General features: G+C 42.6%; 1 protein-coding gene across 2 annotated transcripts; it reads right to left on the bottom strand.

Moving 5' to 3' along the window:
- Positions 1-878: 878 nt before the first annotated feature.
- LOC117881462 (torsin-1A-interacting protein 1-like) lies at positions 879-21,395 on the bottom strand. 2 transcript variants are annotated; one of them, XM_034778753.1, is made up of 8 exons: positions 21,178-21,394; positions 18,561-18,635; positions 16,849-16,923; positions 15,691-15,738; positions 9,372-9,530; positions 5,971-6,033; positions 5,321-5,383; positions 879-3,461 (listed from the first exon to the last, which is right to left on the bottom strand). In XM_034778753.1, the coding sequence occupies exons 1-8, from the start codon at positions 21,377-21,379 to the stop codon at positions 2,659-2,661; spliced, it is 1,488 nt and encodes a 495-aa protein (XP_034634644.1). In that variant the 5' UTR covers positions 21,380-21,394; the 3' UTR covers positions 879-2,658. The 2 variants fall into 2 exon arrangements, with proteins under 2 accessions (XP_034634644.1, XP_034634646.1); XM_034778755.1 differs by lacking the exons at positions 15,691-15,738; positions 16,849-16,923 and having other exon boundaries at positions 21,178-21,395.
- Positions 21,396-23,085: the final 1,690 nt, after the last annotated feature.

Here is a 23,085-nt window from a genome sequence, read left to right as displayed (position 1 = left end):
TCCACCTCCAGGGCTGTCACTGACACTTCACAAGCATCAAATGTACATGAAGTAATAAGAAAAAAGTATAATTGCCGGGTGGAGTGAAGTTTAATGAATTAATGCTTGTAAAGCATGTTGATATCCTCCAGTGACATGCCCTATAAATGCTAAGCATTATTCTGTTTTCTAGCTCTTGGGCCTGTGTGGAAATGCTTAGATAGGTAAGAAATCACCTGTGAATTACTTCCATCATACCAATTACTAAAAAGACTGGAAACTGAAGTGCAGCCTGCAAGGTGGCAGAATAGAGACTGCATCATTCTTCCCTCAATCTTGAAAAACCAACTGCAATTACAGGTGCCTTCTACATTAAAACAGGTAACAAACTTCTTGTTTTCAGCCTGAATGCAAACTGTCTGGGTGAGGTGAAAAGGACAGCTGACAAGGTTAAAAATCTCAGACAAACGTATTTACAACCCAGAATAAGTATGTCCGATTCAGAGTCCCTAGTAAGAAATGATGCAAGAACACCAGATAAGAGGAAGTTCCCAGCTACATTCCCAATCTACAATGTGATGCGGCTTTCTCCCAGCTAGCCAAAGATTATTTTCATGAAGTTTATGCAACAGCGCGGGGGGGGGGGGGGGGGGGTGTCTCCGTAGACCAGCCTCCACCTCTCCAAACAGCTCTGTCTGGACTTACGTATAATTCAAGGATCTTGGCCAAAGTTGTCAAGTTTAGGTGCCCAAAATCAGGCACCTAAGTCTACATTCAAGTACCTAAATCAAAGTGGACTGATTTTCAGAGGTAACTACAGTTGAAAATACTGGCCTGTAAAAAAAAAAAAAAAAGTTGACCACATCTTAAAATTCTATCAGCAGTCTTAGAACAGGTTATAAAACAAATAGGTAAATTTATTTTTAATGGTTACTAAAATAGTTTCTTTAAATTATTTACAAATCATCACTGGTCATTTCCAACCGATAAACGAACATACGATTTTAAAAAACACTTGTCCAGTGAAGTGTTTGTAACATTTAAATCTCTTTTCTTCATGAGCAGGTCTTACACACATAAAATGGCAGCACTTCCATGTCTCTTTGCTGTATAAATACCTCTACATAAAACAAATTAATGGTCAGTTTCCAGTTCTCAAAGAAGAAGGGCCAAATCCACCACTGGCATAAGTGGTCACAGCTCCAAGTCTATGGAGTTTTCTTGCACCGGTCATTAATCCAGCTCATTTCAGATCGCAAACCAGTGTCTTTTCTGGTAGTCTGCCCTTTCACCCCCCTACAGATAAGTCCCTTTTAAGGACTTTTATAGCAAGGCAAAGGGAAGATTGAGTAATGGATGTGTTAGAGTGCCATCAATCTGACAGCTATAAGAAAATGTATCTTAAACATGAGCAGTTTCCTTCAAATCCAAGAAAATTGAATGGATCTGGAACAAGAGACACCCAAGGTGAGATACTAGGCAGTAGAGAGGCATGAAAGTATGACAATTCTTCTGTGGGTATAGAAAAACATACATGATTTTTAATTGGTGGTAAATTTTAGGGATTTTTGGCATGAGCCACTCAATAAAATATGTTCAACACATGCATATCAAATCTTTTTTTCTTAAAATTGACATAGGAAGCAGCAGGTTTTATGCAGACACACTGGGGAGTCATTTGGGACAAGGCTTACAACAGTAATAAACAAATCCTCTTGATGTAAAAATACTCTTTTCGAATAAAACCTTTGAACCTAGCGAAAATAATCTGTTCAGACTGTACACATCTTAGGCCTTTCAGAAGGGTGTGGTGAGGCTTTTTTAGCACACACTGGAACAGCATTTAACATTTCCTCCTTGAGATTTGTATGTCTTAAAACTGGATGCAGAACAGAGGATTCCTGGGTGCTCTGGGGAGCAGATGCACTAAGGGGTTATTTTGTTAACTGACGTGTTAACAACATCCGGAGCAATCACTTGCACTTCGTTCATCCCAGCCTCCAAAGCTGGGGGGGAGGAAGGAAGCGAGAGGGGGCACCAGGCTCTTCTAAACAGAACAGAAACAGCTTTGAGAAGTCTCTCCTGAACCAGAACATCTTCTATACAATTCAGCCAGTCTAGGAAACATGCAGAGGCAACTTATACCCAAGGCCATGGTCAGCTGGAGAAAGAAAGCCAATGGCTGGATGCATGTAGCCCCAACTCTACTGCCAATTAATAAAATTAAGCCTCTGAGAATAGAGGGGAATGTTATTCTGGTAGATTGTAAGTAGGTAGAGGAGACAGGAGAGAAGTCTGTAGAATCCGCTAGATCCCATTATCTTGCCATACCCAATGGCAGTACTACCTACTGCTGGAAAAGTTTCAGCAGAGACACACTTGTCTACTGCACACAAGAATAGCTTTACATACAGAGGGATGGCTCTACAATGGGGGCAAGACATTTCTACCTACAGAGCACTAGGCCCAATGAGTTACTGAGGAGGGACCAACCTAACAGCTGTGCTCCATACTTACACTCTCCAATTGTCTAGAGAGAACGCCAATTCTTTTAAATGGAACAACCCTACCAGTCCTTGCTCTGCATAGAGAATATTGTGTGCTGCCTCAGCTCAGCAGTTAAGTTCTGCACTGCCCAGATACCACAACACTGTTTTCCTATCCTCCCATGTCTTATATTTAATCCATCTGTAAGCAGCCCTCCTTAGGAAGAGCATTTTCAGGCCAAACAGGCAGGACCAGGTGAGATATGCGGCTCCACAGTCCACTCAGCTTATCTGTGTCCATGTGATTATAGGAGCTGGGAGTGTCTGAATTGGTGAATTTGGCCCAGAGAAAATCCCGCACTTTCTCCTCAACATCCAGCAGCTTGAGGTTCTTTCCCAGGGACTTCTCATCCAGAAGGACAGTTAGCAGAAGAGTTACATCCTTAAATGCTGCATTTTCATGGTCACAGTACTTGTAGAAGATCAAAGTGGAGCCTGCAGGCAGAGACTCAAATCGATGCACCACAGCCGCTTTTTTACCTTCCTTGAACCCAGAGCTTAGCTTATTATCTACCTCCAGCTTGACGAGGTCGCTATCCAGCGTGGCTTTACCAGCCCCATCAATCTTGATTGTGGCAGCACTCAGGGAGGAGGAATAAGCTTCAGCAATCTGGTTACTTAAGCACTTTAGAGACTTTTCAGCTTCTTGAGCAGCTGTGAGCAGTAAGATGGCAGGCTGCGAGTGGGGATGGGTGGTATTGAGTCGTTTCACAAGGAACATTTCGATTCTTTCCCACAGTCTTGGATCCTGATTTGAATAGACATTCCTAAGTTTCTTCATCTGGGTCTCAAATGCTTGCACAACTTTGATTTCTTCCCTCGGCAAAGTCTTAGAGGATTGATTCTTCCAGACATGCCATACAACAGTAACGGAAGCTACTGCTAATACCAAAATGCACATCCTAAACCATCCTGCACTGGACTGTCCAACAGGCTCTGCACAAAAGAGAATGGGAGGAGAGGGGGTGGATGTTAAAAATAAGCAAATTCGTCATGCTCAATGAGGAATCAATTAGTGTGGATGAGTGAACAGTGACATTTGAAAAGACCCATTTTCCTATCCCATAAACAACTGACCACCACAAGATAATGGAGACACCCTGGAGTGAGAAAGAAGGACTTAACTTCCTTGGAGGAAAAACTACAGGGTAATGCAAGACATCGGGTAAATTTTTCAAAAGCACCTAAACAACTTAAACACACAAGTCACAGTTTGAAAATGGGACTTAAGCATTTTTGAAAATTTTGCTCACTCACATTCTAACCATTATATCTAATCAAAGAAGAATAAATTATTAAAAACACAGTAAAATGTATCTTAAAGAGGCAGGTCAAACCTGGCCTGATATTTAAGTTTTGTAAGAATAATCTTCTACAAAATCTGAAGGCAACAGAAAGGAAAAAAGTAAAGCCATAGAAACCAATCTCAAAGGCATTTTTAAACAAAATGAACATTCTTCGCCATTGTTTGCAACTCAAACATTACTGCATTGTGCTAGTGCCGGGGTTCTCAAACTAGAGGTCGCACAGTTATTATGTGGGGGTTGCAAGTACATGCCTCCCAGCTAGCTACCAAGTCTGCTGTGAAGTCTGAGCTAGTAAGTCTGCTGTGAAAAGTGATATTAAACATACAAATATCACTTTAAAATAGTGTTAAATATAAAAAATGTGGTTTTAATTTATCAGAGGCTTGCTATATGAAAGGGGTCACCAATACAAAAAGTTTGAGAACCAGTGTGCTAGTGCATAAGAACCCAGAAATTAAATGGTCTCATCCATTCATTTAGAGAACGCAAAAAGTACAAGCAGAGGATGAAGAGGACACAGGAAATGCATGGGAAATCAGACATTTGAAGATGGATTACAAGTTTGTTTTTTAAATGTTAATTTAACGAAATGATTGAACTATTAACCAGGGTTATTGTTAACGTTAAAAAAGCTTGTATCATGTTTTTAAAAATCTTCTCCTTCTCCCTGAATCCTACAGGGTCTGATTCTACTTCCAATGAAGTCACTAATAAAACTCCCATTGACTTCTTTGTAAGCAGGATCAGACCCATAGCAAGGAGATGCATTTCTTGGATCCTAAATATATCAGAAGACAGGATGACAAAAGTTTTCTGTAGATTACTACAACTGAATTTGAAACATCAAATTTAAAAAACAACGGAACACAGAACTATCACTATGTGTGCCCCAAATTTAATCTCACATTGATGCCAGAGTTTATTAAAGGAGTAGAGGGCAGACCAGGTGGAAATCAGAGATTAGACAAGAGGCCTCTTGAGTTATCTTTCCCTCAGTGCTGAAAATATGTCTCCTGATAAACTGGATTACTCATAGACTCTAAGGTCAGAAGGGACCATTATGATCATCTAGTCTGACCTCCCGCCTGATGCGGGCCACAAAACCTGACCCACCCACTCCTGGAAGAATTCTCTCCCTTGACTTAGCTGTTGAACTCCCAAATCATTATTTAAAGACTTCTAGTCGCTCAGAATCCTCCAGCAAGCGACCCCTACCCCATGCTGCGAAGGAAGGCGAAAAACCTCCAGGGCCTCAGCCAATCTACCCTGGAGAAAATTCCTTCCCGACCCCAAATATGGCAATCAGCTGATCCCCGAGCATTGCGGGCAAGATTCTCTAGCCAGACCTTCTGTGTAATGTGTAATGCAGGTCTGTTCTAGCAGGACCCACTATATAGCACCAAGTTAAAGACCTTGAATACAAGGATGGGCACAAAAATGGTTAAATGCTATACATACATTAAACAGATCTGCAAGCATAAATCTTACTTTTGGCTGCAGGCTGTGAATGCTTCTTCAGCGTATTGGGTTGAACTTGAGATTCAGCTTCATCTGTTGGAGTGATTGGAGGGAAGGGGAGTTAAGATGACAGAATCCTGATCCATTTATCTAGTTATCAATGGAACGGGTGAGAAATCATATGAAAACTGATTTTAGCTCTAAACTCAGTCTAGCTTCTGCTTTTTTAGATGAATTCTACAGTTAAACAGGCAGAAAGATTAAAGGTTAAATGACCTGACCTCATTGAGAACACTGCTTAGCCAGTATTGTTTCACTAACAGAAGTGAGGAAGGGACTATGAACTCAGCAGTCCTAGCTGCTACTGTAACAAATAATCAGTTGGAAAGGATTTCATTTCAGGTTTGCATCAAAGAGTTCAAAGCCAGCCTGTCCCATCTCCAGAGACAAATACAATGGCATGTTCACAACTGTTTCAGGCCAGCAAACTGATCTCTTTCAACTGGCAGACCAGCTTCAGTTTCCCATCCACACTCCTCCCAGGTCTCTTTTTCAGAAAAGCACAAATAACCAAACATGTTTATGTAGAGCTAACAAACTCCTCATATGCTGAGCCACCAAAAGAAAATAACAATCAATCTATACATAGGTAAATGAGAGGCAGAGTTTTATCCACATACTTGATTTCCTGAATGTCATCTTCTGGTTAAACACTGGTTGTTTTTGTACAACTGTTGGGGGATCTGGAACATAGTAACAGAAGAAACATATGCATAATTTAAAGCAATACCGTTACCATATTAGATTCAAGAAACAGAAGAAAAGTAGTTTTGTCAAGCACAATCTCAGTCCTCAAAGTTACTTCTGCCCACCAATGTGCTGTGTAACACCATCAGAAAACTGGACCAGATAGTGCTTTATAACCCAAAATGCAAGCTTTTATATCAAAGTGAGCCTTGGGAGTATTTATGTAAAAAATAGGAGACGGTAAAAGATACTAAAAAATAACTCCTGAAAAGGACAGTGTAAACTGCATTCCATCAACATGTGCACACCATGCAGTTATCTGTTGTTATGGTTTCAGTGAGGGCACATGTAATGTTTACTCACATGGTACAAAACCACCTACATTTATGTCTCCTTGAGTCAAATAAATCCTGTGTAATCACAGCAATTGCCTCAAAGATGAAAGATCTCATATATAGATAGGTATATAGATGCATAGTCACAGATGGAGAGAGAGTGGAGGACGCTAGCAGAAACTGGCAGGCAGAATCTGAGCAAGGAAGATGAATGGGTAATAGAAGGGTAGCCCAGAATCCCAGGAGATAACCTAAAACTATTGACCCTGATCAGAGGTTTATGAGAACGAACACTCAGAAGTGAACATACGGGACATGAATGCTATGAATCATGTCTAATACTTCAACACACAGTGTTTGTTCAGCTGCAGCCACACATGCCCATCACATTGGGCAGTGTCCTCATTGGTGGCTGCTCATTGTTTGAAATTCAGCATAGGATTACATTCAAATCACAGAAGCAGCACCACAATAAAATGAACAGAGATCATAAATTTAACAGACACTGACCAATTTGGAGACAAATCAATCATGGACATAGTATTTCCAAACTGCTACTCAAAGGGCAGCTTGGCATTTGGGATGCAGGGGGAGATTTAAAACAGTCACTTCTTTCTAATGCAGCCTGTCCCTATCTACACTCTTAGGGTACGTCTTCACTACCCGCCGTATCGGCGAGTAGCAATTGATTTATCTGGGATCGATATATTGCCTCTCGTTAAGATGCGATATATCGATCCCCGAACGCGCTCACCGTCGACTCCGGAACTCCACCAGAGCGAGTGGCGGTAGCGCAGTTGACGGGGGAGCCGCGGCCGTCGATCCCGCGCCATGTGGACTCCAGGTAATTTGATCCAAGATACTTTGACTTCAGCTACAATATTCGCGTAGCTGAAGTTGCGTATCTTGGATCGATCCCCCCCGGTGTAAACCCAGCCCTTAGCTGTCTTTACTTCCTAGTCTTTGAATTCAGTCATTGGAGTTCTAAGCAGAGGATGGAAAGTTATAACTAAAGTGAAATTAATTCTCATGAGAGGCACCACCAGACTAATGCCTTTTGGAACCAAAACCACTTGTTTAATAACAAGGGCAGCCACCTCACCATGCACCTGAAGTCTGAGGGGTCATGCCTAGGGGCAAGGGTGCTAAAGCATATAGACTGTGTAGGTGCTATACACCACCTCCTTGAAACCGAACAAAGGCCAGCACAGCTCAGCTTTTGCATGCACTTCCTCTCTCATCTCCCAAGTCCAGTTCATCTCCGTGCTTTGTCAGGTTGGTGCACCTGGCTGCTCCCCTGGTCTTCTCCCATAAGCAATCATATAGCAAGTTGATTTAATTTTGACCTGACTGGCTTCATACCATAATCTATTACCAGTCCTCAATCACCAGTCCTCAATCACCAGTCCTCCACCAGGGTATCTATTCATACACTTTAGTATCAGTTGTAGAAACTGCAAATCAATTTATCTTAAATCATGTCTTAAAGGGGCCCTCAACTTTAAAAAACCCACTTCTGTTTAAAAGTCTTTTCATACTGTTACAAGTCACATCTAAGATGCCTATAACTGAGAAAGAGTAGAGGAAAAAATTCTCTTTCATCACTTTATTTGCACTTGGTATAGTCAGTTTCCATTGCTGGAGTCATTGGGAGCTGTCAGTAACTCAGCTCTTCTAGAAAAAAAAATAAGGCCACTTAATTAAGCAGCTATGGCCCCACTCCTGGAAACACATATGAGTAAAGTTACTCACATGAGTCTCATCAAACATGTATCTTAAGTGTTTGCAGGACCGGGGCCTATATGTGCACTTAAATTTAGGATTTCTCTTTTGAGCATTTTGGCCTAACACAACAGTATAGTGATAATTTAATTAATAAATAAATAAATCCACAAAAATTGTCAAGGAGCTTTTTTCAACTGACTAGGTTTCAAATTAACAGTACTCCTTTAATAAAATTAGGAGAACTTCAACTTTATTATATTTAAATGATTTATAGTAGATTTCTCATGTTTAAACAGGATTTAAGCAGACTAGAAAATGAATTTTGGCTACTATGTTGTGTCACATGTTTGTTACTTTTCAGCAAGATGACAACCTCTAGCAAGAAATGGCAAATGTCCATCATCAGAAGCCCAGGACACCACAGACCAGGGCACACCAACTCAAAACGGCACCAGACCCAGACAGAACAACAGATGCAAAACCTGCAGACATATCTTCACTAATACAATGATCAACAACACCACCACACAAAACACCCTTCAAGATCCATGGGTCCTACTCATCCAGTGCATTAAATGCCTCAACAACTATGTGTTGAAACCAGTAATTAAGCTCTCAAATGAACTCACACAGGAAAAAGACAAAAATACCAGATCACCTGTTGGCAAACACTTTTCACAAAGCGATCACCCTATATCTGACCTATCAGTCCTCATCCTCAAAGGAAATCTGCACAACACTGTCAAAAGATGAGCCTGGGAGCTTAAATTCATAACTTTGCTAGACACTAAAAATCATGGTCTTAATAAAGAGACACTAATGTATGTCCTATTACAACAATCTGTAACCCACTAACCCCCTTTTAGTCCTATGACTTCAGGGGTGTTAATAGCCCACTTCACCTTGAATGGTCCCTTACAATATATCATAAGTAGTTAGCATAAACTATCTGTTCAATCTTTCATTTAGCTGTGACACTCTTAGTACCTTCCCCACAGCTGAAGAAGAGCTCTATGTAGCTTGAAAGCCTCTCTCTCACCAAGAACTTGGTCCAATAAAAGACGTTACCTCACCCACTTTGTCTAAACTGTATACATATTTCATACATATCAAACAGTTGTTCTCTCTGCCCACATTTTCAGAATGCTACACTGAACTACAAAACTGTACTGCCATGTATACAGTACTGTAATGATATCTTGTTATGTTTTGCTTTGTTCTGGCCCAAAGTTTACAAGTTTAAAAAACTGAACTAATAATCATTGGAGACAAACCCTTTGACAGAAGGGACGATTGCAAAACATCACTTCCATTATCTCTTGGTGGTTGATACACATTAGTCTTCCTAAAATTTTCTTCATCATTTTCAGATTCACTGTCATCACTGAAGCCATCAGCATCCTCTTCGTCTTCCTCCTCTTCCTCCCCATCATCTGCAAAGGCAACAGGTTATATAAAGATTAAGAACTGCTTGCCACACAACTCAAAGGCTATTATATATAGCCACAGCACTACCTGTGTGCATGACATTTTACAGAATAAAAGGACAGGTCCCTGTCTCAAGAAGTTTATGGCCTACACTAACCATGGGACACCAAAAGTTGAAGGCTACAACAGGAAAAGTTGTAAGATAAACTACTGGATGTACATATCTTGTTTAGTTGTTATTTTGCCAACTTGTGTAACTGTTTGGGCACTACAGTTCTCCCTTGGGTAATGTTAATACTTGGAAGGAGCAAAGTCCAGCAAGATGGTAGGTCAACCAAGAGAATCAAGCTAGGAGAAGGATTTGAAAGAGGGAGGTACCACCATATGGTGCACAGAATCAGAGGGATATTTCAGGCATTCAGTAGGGATGTAGCATGATAGATGGCACAGAGCTGACCGTGGGAGGAAATCAAAAGGGTGACCAAATGCACAGGGCTGACAAAGTATGGGGCACGAACAGAGAAGAGGTCGTGAATGGAAGAGCAGAGCTGTACAGCGCCTCGAAGGCGAAAGGTGACCAATTCAGACTGACTGTAGTCTCTTAAGGCTACAAAAATAAATACAGGTTTGAAGAGGGTTTTTTTTGTTTTTGTTAAAGAAAATAGCCCCTTCCTGCATTGTGTAATACCAGCCTTCTCAGCATTCCTTCATAAAAATATCATTGCAAATTCTGCAGTTCCTGCCATCTAAAACAGTTCTTCTATATTACTCCTTTTCATTTCAAATCTTAGTTGACAAACTTCTCATCTATATGAGATAATTATTAACTCTCAGTTTCACACCCACCCCCTAGTTATATTTAACTCTAAGTTTGTATTAAAGATTCAATGCAATATTTTTTTGTGAAGTATTATTGAAGTCATGGGCTTTCCAATTCAGGAGCCTCAGTCTAAACAAACCTGAGAGCTCTAAGTGAACAGAGTTGGATAGGAACAACCAGACTGAATCAGACCAGAGGTCCATCTAGTCCATTATCACATTTCTGACAGTGGCCAACACTAGATGCTTCAAAGGTAGGGGTAAGAACCTCACAACTGGCAGATGTGGAGTAATATGACCCCCATGTTCAGTCTCTTCCTGATCTCTAGTAGTTATAGATTGGCTTAAGCCCTGAAGCATAAAGTTTAATATTCCTTCCACAAATACAATTATTTCCCTTTGATAAATGTGGTTTTTTGGTTTGTTTTAAAATCTCAGTCCACAAGTAGGAATCTCATTTTGAAACACAAGGTTGCAAAAAGTCAAGGATCAACACATAGTAGGGGGAAATGGTGCTGGTAGAGGCAAGAAGCCTCTTGATGCTACTACGGCCCATTACTGGGGACCCCTAAGACTACCGATTTCTGCAGTAATATCTATGCTACACTAGACTTTTCTGCAGTTACAGCTCCCCATTACCTCCAAAGGAGGGGGTTAGTTTAGAACTTACATAAAAAGGGGTATAGCAACTATTAGCAAAAGTTTTTTACTCTTACAGTGTGTCACAGTCACCACTGTATTCACAACAAATCCATTAGGCCAGGTATTTTCACATGGCCGATAGCTGCAGAAGCGGTTCATACTCATTTGCTCTCAAACTGTGCTCAAGATCTCAGTTTTGCCTTCCTACATTAAGTTCGTTCAATCTTCACTTCTAAAAATGTACCGGGGCTTCTTCCAAGCCTAAATTTGCAATTAATAGTTAAAAACTCCCCTATATAATGCAAACACTGTGGCTCACAGTGGCCACCAAGGCCAGTTTAGGGAAGACTGCTATCTTATGCCCCAATAGCATGCAAGAAATAGGTACAGCTTTCAAACTTCTCAAAAAACAATAAAAGCTCAGACAGGGCTTTGCTTTTATTGAATTCTTTGGGGATTCCAGGAGATTTAACTACTAAAAAATTGCTTCTGTTGCAACAGTGTCAGTCAGTGATTCAATAGCCGTCTGTTTGCCTATTTAAAAGGAATTTATATGCTTCACTCTAAATTGTTCGTCTGATAGATTAGGATTTACTCTAGAAAGTGAGCAAGTGGAGAAAATTTTTGTAGTATCTTGGGTTCTAAACATCCTGTTTAAATGTAATAGGAATTTCCTATCTACAAAATGAATACATCAGTGCAAAATAAAAGAAGTGAATTAGTTCTACTAATGGACTATCTTTTTGAAGTAATAAAATCTGTGATGTTTACAAAACGAATTGAATGGCTATTTGTAAGGTGATTATTACAGTAGAACCTCAGAGTGACTGACACCTTGGGAATGGAAGTTGTCCATAACTCTGGAATGTTCATAATGCCGAACAAAGCGCAGTTGGGACTTCAGATCCAGCAGCTGAGCTCCCTCCTCAGCACCAGCAGCTTCCTTGCAGGCAGCTTCTTTCCCTGGGTCGGACTGAGTTTGCAAGCTTGTCCCTCTCCCAGCCGTGTGTGTGTGTGGTGGTGGTGGTGGGGTTGTGTGTGTGAGTCTGTAAGTAAATAGCATGTCCCCTTCCGGCATCTGGCAGTGGTCTATGTTTGATGCTTTAGAGAAGGTACTGCCAAATCCCAATAATGCATTCGGTGAAGTGTAATGCTATACATTGGATGGTCTGGGAGGGATCCCTTCTCAACCCTTTTGTGAGAGTCAATTTAGATCTTCAAGTATCAGGGGGTAGCCGTGTTAGTCTGTATCCACAACAACAACGAGCCCGGTGACACCTTAAAGACTAACAGATTTATTTGGGCATAAGCTGGGCACTTGTGAAGAAGTGTTTTTTTACCCACAACAGCTTATGCCCAAATAAATCTGTTAGTCTTTAAGGTTTCACCGGGCTCGTTGTTAATTTATATCTTGAAGCATGAGACCTTATTACTCTTCTCTTAGTTTGCATAGCTACAGATACTATTGGTCATAGCATTTACTCCTATAATCACATGAACACAGACAAGCTGAGTGGACTGTGCTTTATGAGTTTCATGAGGGAAGCGAAATTGCAGATCTCTGCATCTTCCTCTTTCCTGTGACTTTTGTTCCTGTAATAAACAGCTTATGAAAAAACCCTCCAGTTGACAAATAACTGCTTAATTCTGCAGATGATTTCTTTAAGGGTGGGTTTGTGAAACAAAGGTTTGTTTCTTAAAAGGATCTTGACACTGAACCTTGTAAAAAGAAAACAAGCTGTGGTTTACATAGCTGAAAAGGACTGTCTATACCCTTTTGCTATTATTTCAGAGATTTCTGTTTACTTAATTTTATCCCCCACACAGCCCAGTTTCTCCAAGATGACAGACCACTGTTACCTGAGTTAAAGGAGACTCCCCATTAACTATTAGCGTTATAGGGCCTAAGACATACAGTTGAACTTTTGAAAGTTGCTCTTGGAGTGAATTCCTGTGTTTCTCATACTTTTGTCAGTATCAAATGATTACAGCCAGGTTAAAACTCTTTGGAACTGCTAAAGTCTGTAAGGGAATTAATAGCTATATTTTCGCTTCAAGTAATAGTAGTGATTTAAATAACTGTTGTATTGAACAATATAGACATCTGATTTCATATTTGCAGCTTTTATGTGCTGCAGCAGTGTATTTTAATCTTATGTTTCATTATGCTGTTCTTACTGTTGGAAACTGGAGAGTATTTTTAAAACTGGAAAAATACATTTTAAATTTAGCACAAAAATTGGTGTGAGCTGTTCCTAGAATAAGTATCACTTTCTTTGTTTTCTTTCCTTCCATCTAAAGAGAGACAGCGAGATGATCTGCACGATTCACCTGCATGTATGTTGTGTAAACTATTAGGAATGCACGAGCGTCTGGATAGCCTAAGAATGTTAAAGATGAACTGACAAGTAGTTAAGGCCCCAAATGTAGGTTTTGCATGAAAGAAAAGCTTTACAAATTAAAGGGCTTGTCTACACACTCTGTTATGGAAATAAGCTATATGGATGTAAGCAGCTTTATACCCATATAATTGTGTCCACAGTGTGGAGTTGCACCAATCCAAACGATCAGGTTTTAAATTGATACAGGTAAATCAGTACTTAAACTGTGTGTAGACCAGCCCTTAGCATAAAGAAATGTCTTTGTGAAAACTTAAATAAACACTTCAGCAAAAACAGTGTTATATTCTTTTGGTGATGAAATATTTCCCAAGAGTGTTGGACCTCTGGCACCCTCACAAAACCCAGATGTAATTGTGCTATTGCGTGAATCTAAGGAAGTGAAACTGACTAGTCTAGTTTTCGATCAAGCTGAGTGTGGTGCAAACCAGACTCCGTGCACTTTTTTTTTTTTTTTAAGTAGGGGTTTCTGAATATGTGAGCAGTCTGTCTTGAGTTCCTTGACTATTTACTTTTACTTTTCTGATAGCATATTGCAACAGTCTTGAAAACCCATCTTCCCTAGATTTGCAGGAAGGTCTTGCACTTGATCCATGACGTTGATGTTCTAAAATCTTGAAAACTGGTAATGGAAAAAGCTGATTATCCCATCTACCAGGGACCAGGGTAGGACTGTTCCTACAGTATATTTTCCAGTACACTGTAGTTCTAGATGCTTTCAGTGATGGGACAGCAGTCTATTAATTACTTATTACAGTAGAACCTCAGATACGAACTAGGGTATAAATCTTGCCTAATTTCACCAGCTAGTAAGGCAAACTGCCTGACTGGGGAGGAAAAAGTTATTGTGTGAGCAGGTAGCATTTTTAACCTGTTCTTAGTACAGCAAACTCTCACCCTGCCTGGACCCTGGCTTTATCAAAAAGGGAAAGAAATTCCAGCCTGAGCCTTGACCTCAGACTTGGCTGTTCCTAGATTCTTCCCTTTGGCCCCAACTGTTCCAGACCCTGGATCCTTCTGCCCAGAGTATCACTCCCACCTCCCTTATAGGAATGGAGGAGTTAACAAGCCACTCCTAACACAAGACTGCTGTAATCAGCAGCTTTAGACAGGGCCTATCACCTACCTACATGGTGGATCTTCAGAGCATCCCTCTTTGGGTGACTGATCTTATTTGACACACCCAACGGTAGGTAACACTCCAGCCAATTGGAAACTACCATTTCTAGAGTATGTTCTGATAGCCAAAGCATATAAGACTGTTCTTTAAACTCTTCAGAATCCAGTTTTTAAAACTGGTATAGAGCTGAGCCATTCCTACAGTATCAAAATCCACTACGCAACATGATTATATCTGCAAAATTATTCAGTGTATAAGATACAATATAGAATGTGGTTATCGTAATAACTGTAAAGACAACGAGGCACGAAGCCAAATGACAAATACTTCCAGCACCCAAAACACGCCTTTAGCTCAAAAATCACTTATAAAATGGAGGGTTTTGTTTTTAAAATAATAAGAGCACTGACATTTATAACCTTCTTAATCTTTGTTCATTTACATAAATTTTAAATATATAGCTTAAAAAAAAATATATATATATATATATTATATATATATAGCTGACACCTGAGGCCAGGTCTACTCTAAAAAGCTAGGTTGACCAATCTATATCACTCCTGGGTGTGAAAAATTCACACCCCTGAATGATATAGGTAAGATGACCTAACCCTCATTGTAAGCAGCACAAGGTCAACAGAAGAATTCTTCCATCCACCCTGCTACTGCCTCTCGAGGAGGTGGATTAACTACAGCAATGGGAGAACCCGTCTTGTCACTGTAGTAAGTGTCTATGCTTAAATCACTAAGCATCATTGCTGCAACTGTGTCACATGCTATTTGAAGTTTTTGCACTGGGATACTGGTTTTTAAGTTTCAGTTCTACTCATGGGGGTCTCATAGCAAATGCAGTTCTGAGTAAACTGAAATCCTTTCGAAAGAAAAATCCACCCAATCAGCTTCTAGCGTCATGCAGTTAGACCTCAACCTTACTGTATTGGGGCAGGGGAGGAAATCAGAAGAAGTCATTGTAATAGAACATTGTCAAAGGTCTATACTTGGAACACTCAACATCTCGGCATTTTTCAAGTAGCAGCAAACTCCAGTGGCAACGTTCTGTTCTGCATGTGCTCTCACTCTCTCTCTCTGACATAACAGTCGTAACAAACAAAACTCACAGAAACAACCCTATAACAGTAAGCAGACCAGAATATTTAAAGGGGAAAAAAAGTCACTTGAACCAACCTGACTCGTTCCTTTTGAAATCTCTACTTGCACTGGAGACCGTGTTTTCTGTACGGCAAAACAACACAAGAACGATTAACAACAGAAAAAAAGGAAGGAAATGCAGCAGTCATGTTCGTGCTGTGGTTATCTGATGCAGTGACTGATACATTTCTCAGGACACTGCAAAGGCTGCACACTCACTTGTAAAACAGACCTAGCTCCCCTCCCAACCGCCAGAGGTTGGCAAATTAAAACTTCATTATGTCCTTCGTATTTTTGTTTTTTAACAAAACACGGGATGTGCCAAATTACACCTAACCATTAGTCCATCAAGCCCGGTAACCTGCATCTGGCAGTGGTCTATGTTTGATGCTTTAGAGAAGATACTGCCAAATCCCAATAATGCATTTGGTGAAGTGTAATGCTATACATTGGATGGTTTGGGAGGGATCCCTTCCCAACCCTTTTGTGAGAGTCAATTTATATCTTCAAGTATCAGGGGTAGCTGTGTTAGTCTGTATCCATAACAACAACAAGGAGCCCGGTGGCACCTTAAAGACTAATGGATTTATTTGGGCATATGCTGTCATGGGTAAAAAAACCACTTCTTCACAAGTGGCTTTTTACCCACGACAGCTTATGCCCAAATAAATCTGTTAGTCTTTAAGGTGCCACCGGACTCCTTGTTAATTTATATCTTGAATCATGAGATCTTATTACCCTTCTCTTAGCTTGCATAACTACAGATACTATTGGTCATAGCATTTACTCAGTGCTTTTACAAAATCACACAATGCTATCTGACTCAATTACTATATGTTGCAATATCCCAGCCAACTATTACTGCAACTCATGCACTGTAAAACAATATATGCTTGTAGAGCACTTTCCATCTGATGATCTTTACATACATACATTAATCCTCACAAACTCCTGTGAGATAGAAAAGTACCATCCCCATTTTTAGAGAAAAAAGCAAAGTGCAGAGAGATTAAGTGACTTGCCCAAAATCATACAGCAAGTCAACAGCAAAGTCAGAAATAGAACTGAGATCCCCTAATTCCCACTCCCTGCTGTGATCACTGAACTATGCTCCTACAAGTCCTGTGTGTGTTTCACTAACATTATACTGCAAGTAGCGAAAACCCCATCCCTTAAGTTTAAAAGTTAATTTACCTGTCTGTCGACTCTTTCTTATACTCGGTCGAACCAAAGGCGATATATCTACTATGCCAAATGCACTTTCACTCCCTAAAACAAGGGAGAGGAATACATTAAAAGTGTAACATTTTGAAAAACTGGGTTCTGATGGGTTTATAGAACAGTTTGACACACTTCCGCTAACCAGAGAAAAAACTCTATAAATATGCTAGTTTCTGATTGGCTGGACTGTTAACTCTTATGAGACGTTGGGTATGGCAAATAAGATCAGGGAGTCACCAAAGCAGTCACTCCTCCCCCACAAGTACTTTAACCCTCCACTCCATCTCTTCAAGAACATGGTCTTCTCAAGTCCACAACTCCAGTTTGGCAATTTTCCTGAGGTTTGCAGGGTCTGTGCAGGACAAGAAGTGGCTAGTGTATCCAGGGTATGGGCAGCAAAGTGGGAGCAGAAGCAAAGGGGATGCGGGGACAGGAACAGGAGCTGAGAGTGGCAGAGACAAGCAAGGGGAATGGGGCAGACGGGTCTATTACCACTAGAGGACACTTCCCTCTGGAGGCTGGAATTAATCCCAGGATCCTCAAGTCTCAGCATTCTTCTGCTATATAGCAAATAGCTGAAAAACCCACTGACAAAGTGTGTGCCTCATCACCCTCTAATAGCTGGTCTACACAGAAGCTTACAATCTACTACCTCAAGCAGTCACTCATTTAGTTCAAGGGGTACTGGCCAGTGCTCTGGATCTGAAGATCAAAAATTACACTTGCTTAAGGTGCAGGACAGGCAGAATGCAGTCCGGAATGAGTGACAGCATAAGATTCTATGACAGGGACTGAGACAGGTCATGCTTTGAAGTCATTCATTCACCGCATGCGTCAGACCAAACTTCTCTAAATGAAGCAATGTCTGATCCTGCCCCAAAATCTGCCCCTAGATCAATCCTAAAGAATCAATGATCAGGCTCCATGAAACTTCCCCATATGTCATCGAGGAGCTAAAGAGGAAGTGAAGTTCCTCACCCAACCTTCCCCAAAAACCCTAATCCTAGAGAGGTTAAAGCATCAAAGAGGCTCAGAGATCAATAAAAAAGCAAGATAATAAGTCCTAAAAAAAAATTGTTTAGTAATACCATCCTTCTAACCGCCCATCCTTCTAATTCCTAATCATGTGGAATAATTGAACACCAGTGGATTAGGAAACCAATCGTTGATTCAAGAATACTTCACTGTATGAACAACAAATAAATACTGGGTTTTTTTGTCTAGCAGAATCCTACATCAAAATCAAACATTTGTATGTATCTAAACTATGTGCTGAGACCCAAGGGGTCTCAATATTATAAATATGTTTGTAATATTATATTTTTATTAATCATAAAATAATGAAGACTATACAAAAAATAACTGAATCAGACTCCTACTAATTTCCTTGCAAAGGGCTTTGGATACCTTTTTCACAGTAACTATCCTGTTAAGGTGTATTTGAAAGAGCACAACAGTGCTTTTACTGTGCAATAGCAATTTAAAATCTAGTGGTGCCTACCTTAAGTACTTGAAAGAAGACACGTAATACTGCAGAGTGAAGTCTAGTATTTCTCTGCAGATAGGTAAATTATTGAAACTGGGTATTGTAGATATTTTAAGGAACTAATTTATTGTTGGATAGCAATTCATAAGATCCAGGAGGGGAAGACTTCCTCTAATTGGGAAAGGAAGCCCACTGTTACCTTCTGTCAAGTGTGTCTGGCTGTTGTAATTTGTGTTGTCCCTTTGTCTTCTGGTTCTGTATGTGGACACTTTGTCTTCAAAACATTCACAGAAAAAAAGAAAAAAAAACAGGTACTTTAGAAACAAACAGGTAATTTAGTATACACGTATCTATAGAAATAAAAATGTCTGAATCAGTTGGAAATTCAATTTTTATTCAGTTTATAAGAGCACTGAGATTGAATTAGTAAAGTCACTCATATAACCACATAAGAGACGCAAGTTGTGCATAAAAGAATTGTCATCAAATATTGAAATGCACAGGCTTTACTATTCAACTTAAGCCTTCCTGCTTAATTTTAAGAGTGTAAGGATAGGAGAGGAAATAGATCTCAGCAATTAACCATTTAAATTAAATATTTTGTATTGTTTAAACAGTTAACTTTTTAAACAGTATTTACATCCCTACCGGAAACTAAACTGGTTCTTAAAAACAAAAATAAAAAATGAAGTCTCAACCCCTTATGGTTAGACAGAGAACATTCAAACTGTGAGCTGACTGGAAACAGATGTAATGAAGCCTGACAAAGTCGGCAGACAGCCTGAAACAACTATTCAGAGAAGTGTGAAATACATTAAGGGATGTGAATAACTTTGCAAGAGAGCAGATATAAAAGTAGCCCCATCTCATGCACAGATCTAGAACTATGTAAAAGCCAGAAGTTTTACCGCACTTTAGATTTACTACATGGAGAATGAGGCAGGCCTGCTTACCAATTAACACTGATACAAAGTAAAGCTGAATTCCATGTTTTAAATTTATACTGAAGTAAAAGAGCAAAATTTGGTCTCTGGTGCACAGGGAATAAGGTAAGAGTGAACTCACTGTGGAGGATCAAGTCTACAAGTTATTTAGTTAAAAATATTTGAGTACGTTTTAGTTCCATTGAGGAAGTGTTCCATGTCAACAGACATAGCAATTGTATAACACACAGCCTGACTCTTCACTTGTTTCAGTGAGCTATTTAAATATAAATGTCACATACGTTACAAACAGGGTCCAATTCTGCTATCCTTACTCACTAAGATGAATACTACTGCGTAAGTCATATGGTATTACACATGACTAAGAGTAGCAAAATTAAGCTTTCACAGTGCAGAGTCCAACCTGCACAATGAACGAGGCAGGAGCCCACAAAAAGCATGCAATCATATAATTAAGTATTGTATTGTAATAAATATTTACAAGGGGGCTGAATTAATGGTGTACAAGTAACTTCAACTTTGTCATTCCAGTCTTTTGGGGATTCACTTTAAAAAATACCTTCTATACAACTTTAATGTAACATGTCAACTATTTGATAACTACAATTCATTGGCAGATAGTGTATTTTTAACACTTTCTGGCCCTTTGAAAGAAAACTGATGTTGGATACAAAGTTATGTTGTGGGGAGACAGCTAAGAAGAATGTAGCACACTGCACAACTCAACCATCTCCATGTAGATTCCCTAAAGATTTTTACCATAGACAAAAACTGGTGGGAAAACGCTCAGCGCAATGCCCAAGCTGAATGTCCTCTGTACCACATCTCTTCTCTCCCTGCCTCAGACAGGCCAGGCCACTGAAGGTTAATAGCAAACTCTACCCTCCTTAAAATGGCAACCCTGCTAGAAACAAAGGATACACATTGACTGTATGAAAGAAAACCTGCAAGCAGGTAAGATAATGGAATTTAATTGTACCCAAAATAAGGCTGTTATTCTGCTTTCAAAAGCCAGTTGGCCCTACCCCATTTCTTGCAGCACAACTGATTTGCTTAAACCAGATTAGTTTACTGGCCAGATGTCACTGTCACATTAACGATTCCGATGGAGCCAGGTTGCCCCATCTTCCCCACCTGGGTCTGCCCAGCCTTCCTTATCTTGGAAAGGAGTTTTAAGGGAAGCGTGTAAAGCCCCTCATGCTAGCGAAGGAGACTTTTGCTGCCTGCATTTCATTCACCTGCCCCTCTGAAGCCGTTTAGCTGCAAATGATAGAAGTAAAGTCTGCTGCGTTTAAGCTGTCCCCTCCGGACACTGAGCAGGCAAACTCGGGGAGAAGCTGAGACGCGGGGTACGGGGAAAGGAAACCCAACCCAGCCCCAGCGTGCTGCAGCCAAGCGGTGCCTCTCCCCTGGGGAGCCCCGCACGTGGTGGGTCCAGCATGCACGCACACGGGGTGCACCGTGACCCCCACCACGGTGATGATTCCCCCCGATCCCCAGCCTAGATGCTGAGCACGGCAGCTTTCACTGAACCCAATAAGGGCTCAGGACCCTGACACCCTCCCTCCCCCGGGACCCCGCCCCCCCCAGCCCCACCGGCGGCAAGGGCCGGGGGGGCGGGGCCCAGGTCCCCCCCCCCCCCCGGGGGGGCGGGCCCCGCCCTCCCCCCCCCCCCCACGCTGATATAGGATCATGCCCGCGCCCCTCATTACATCGCTCCCTCCCCCTGGACATCCCGCAGCGCTCCAAGGCCCCCGCCCGCGTCCCTTCACCGCACTCCAACGTGCCCTGAACCAGAGGATGCAGCAGGGGCGCGACGCGCGCCCGCCCGCACCAACAGCGCGGGTCAGCAACCGCTCCTCAGTCACTCACTTTCCGAAGCCTCGGCGTCCCGCCGCCTGGTCTCCGGCCCCGCCTGCTTGGCCCCGGTTCTCTGCCGTGTCTGCATCTCCACCGCTCCCTGGCGCAGCGACTGCCTGGAGCGCAGATAATAGGCTCCTCTCAGCGCTCGCTCCTTCCCCGCTCTCCCACCTTCGTCCTCGCGGAACGCCTCCTCCGCCAGCAGCGTTTCCATCCGGACACGCCCCGCCGCTGCGCTCCTCCTCGGGCTGAAAGCGCCGCACTGCAGCTCGCTGGTGATAGGCTCTGCTGGTTCGATAATCTCACTTCCTGTCGGCCATGTTGAGGGGCGGAAGTTTATTTGGGGGGACCCGGGTGGTCGCCATTTTGAGGGGCGTTTCTCTTGCTGTGCTTTTCCGGAGCGGCCTCCCGCCTCATTGGGAGCAAGTCACGGGACGTGATGCAGCAGCACTTCCGCCCAAGGCTGAACGCATCCGCGTGGCCTGATTTTCTCAGCCCCTGTTCGCTCCCATCCCAGCTAGGGAGAAACCCGCTCCCCGCCATCCCAGAAACGGCTCTAGCAGCAGCTTTGCCCAACAGTCAAGAGCTGGGACTGTCGATCCCCTCCCAGCTCCCTCTTTCTTCCCCTCTACCCCCTTTTCTATCCTTCCTTCCCTCCCACCCCTTTCTCTCCATCCTCCCTCCGTCACCTTACCCCCAGAGGAGGGGCCTGGCAGTGAGGGTGATCCCCCCCCCCCCGTTAGGGTGACCAGACAGCAAGTATGAACAATCCGGACAGAGGGGGGTGGGTAATAGGTGCCCATATAAGAGAGAGCCCAGAGTATCGGGACCATCCCTATAAAATCGGGACATCTGGTCAGCCTACCCACAGTTCCCCATGGAAGTCCCTTTGCCCCGTTTTCTACCATCCCCCCTCCAGGCACTTGGGCAAAGCAAGGGCCAAGCAAAGGGGCACAGGAACAATTTGTGTCGTGGGGGTGCTGAGAGCCATTGAACCAAACTGTAAACCCTGTATGTGATGGGAACCACTTCAAGGCAGGGGATGCAGCAGCTCGCCTAGCTCCCGCACCTATGGGAGAGTGGCAGTGGGAGTGGCTGCCCCAGCGAGTCAAGGGGGAAGCCCTCCCCAAAAAGGAGCAAGCAGGGTGGGTGCTTGCTGCCCTGGAGATTTGCTGGGCTATAGCCTCTGAAATGGGCGTTAAAAAAGACTCACCCCAACCCTCTCCCTCCCCTGATAGTGCTCTTGGATCCAATATGACCCCACATGTAGCTTTGGAAAATCCAAACCCTAAGCATTGGGAATGGTTCTGGGAAGCTTCTCAGTCAGTCCCTGGGTAAACAAACGGGGGGGTGGGGGTGGGGTGGAAGACACGGAGGGAATGGCTTATGAAAGGAACTAGCAACAAAAGTGATGCTGATTGGTCTCTGCCTTGCCCCTGTTGAGAGAAATGCAAAAGCTAGACCCACACAAGCGTGCCAGTGAAGGCAATGAGATGGGACTTCTAGCTATAGCAAAGGTAGGGTTACTAGGGTTACCATATGTAACAAATAAAAAAAGAGGACCCTCCACGGGCCCTGGCCCTGCCCATTTCCCAGCCCCGCCCCAACTCTGCTCCTTCCCCGCCCCAACCCCGCCCTAACCCAGCCCCCTCCCACTCCCAGCCACGCGGAAAGGGCTGCCCGAGCGCTACCAGCTTCATGGTTTGCCAGGCAGCCCCCAGACCCTGCGCCCCTGGCCGGCACTTCTCCAGCACAGCTGGAGCCCAGGAGGGGAAGCGCCCAGCCGGGGGCGCAGGGTCTGGAGGCTGCCCGGCAAACCGTGAAGCCGGCAGCACTCGGGCTTCGGGCAGCCCCCATGCCTCCGGACCCTGCGCCCCCGGCCGGGCACTTCCCCTCCTGGGCTCCGGCGGCTGCTGTGCT

This window comes from Trachemys scripta, chromosome 8, assembly GCF_013100865.1.
Source record: "Trachemys scripta elegans isolate TJP31775 chromosome 8, CAS_Tse_1.0, whole genome shotgun sequence".
Lineage (NCBI taxonomy): Eukaryota > Metazoa > Chordata > Testudines > Emydidae > Trachemys > Trachemys scripta.
The sequence above is the reverse complement of the archived record's forward strand: the minus strand, read 5'-3'. Positions and strand labels throughout refer to the sequence as shown.

Excerpts from the sequence above, each read along its gene's own strand:
- LOC117881462 (XM_034778753.1), bottom strand. The coding sequence starts at position 21,379 with ATGGAAACGCTGCTGGCGGAGGAGGCGTTCCGCGAGGACGAAGGTGGG. Across the intron at positions 18,636-21,177 it reads GGACGCCGAGGCTTCGGAAA|ACAAAGTGTCCACATACAGA; the intron begins GTGAGTGACTGA and ends AATGTTTTGAAG. Across the intron at positions 16,924-18,560 it reads CCAGACACACTTGACAGAAG|GGAGTGAAAGTGCATTTGGC; the intron begins GTAACAGTGGGC and ends CCCTTGTTTTAG.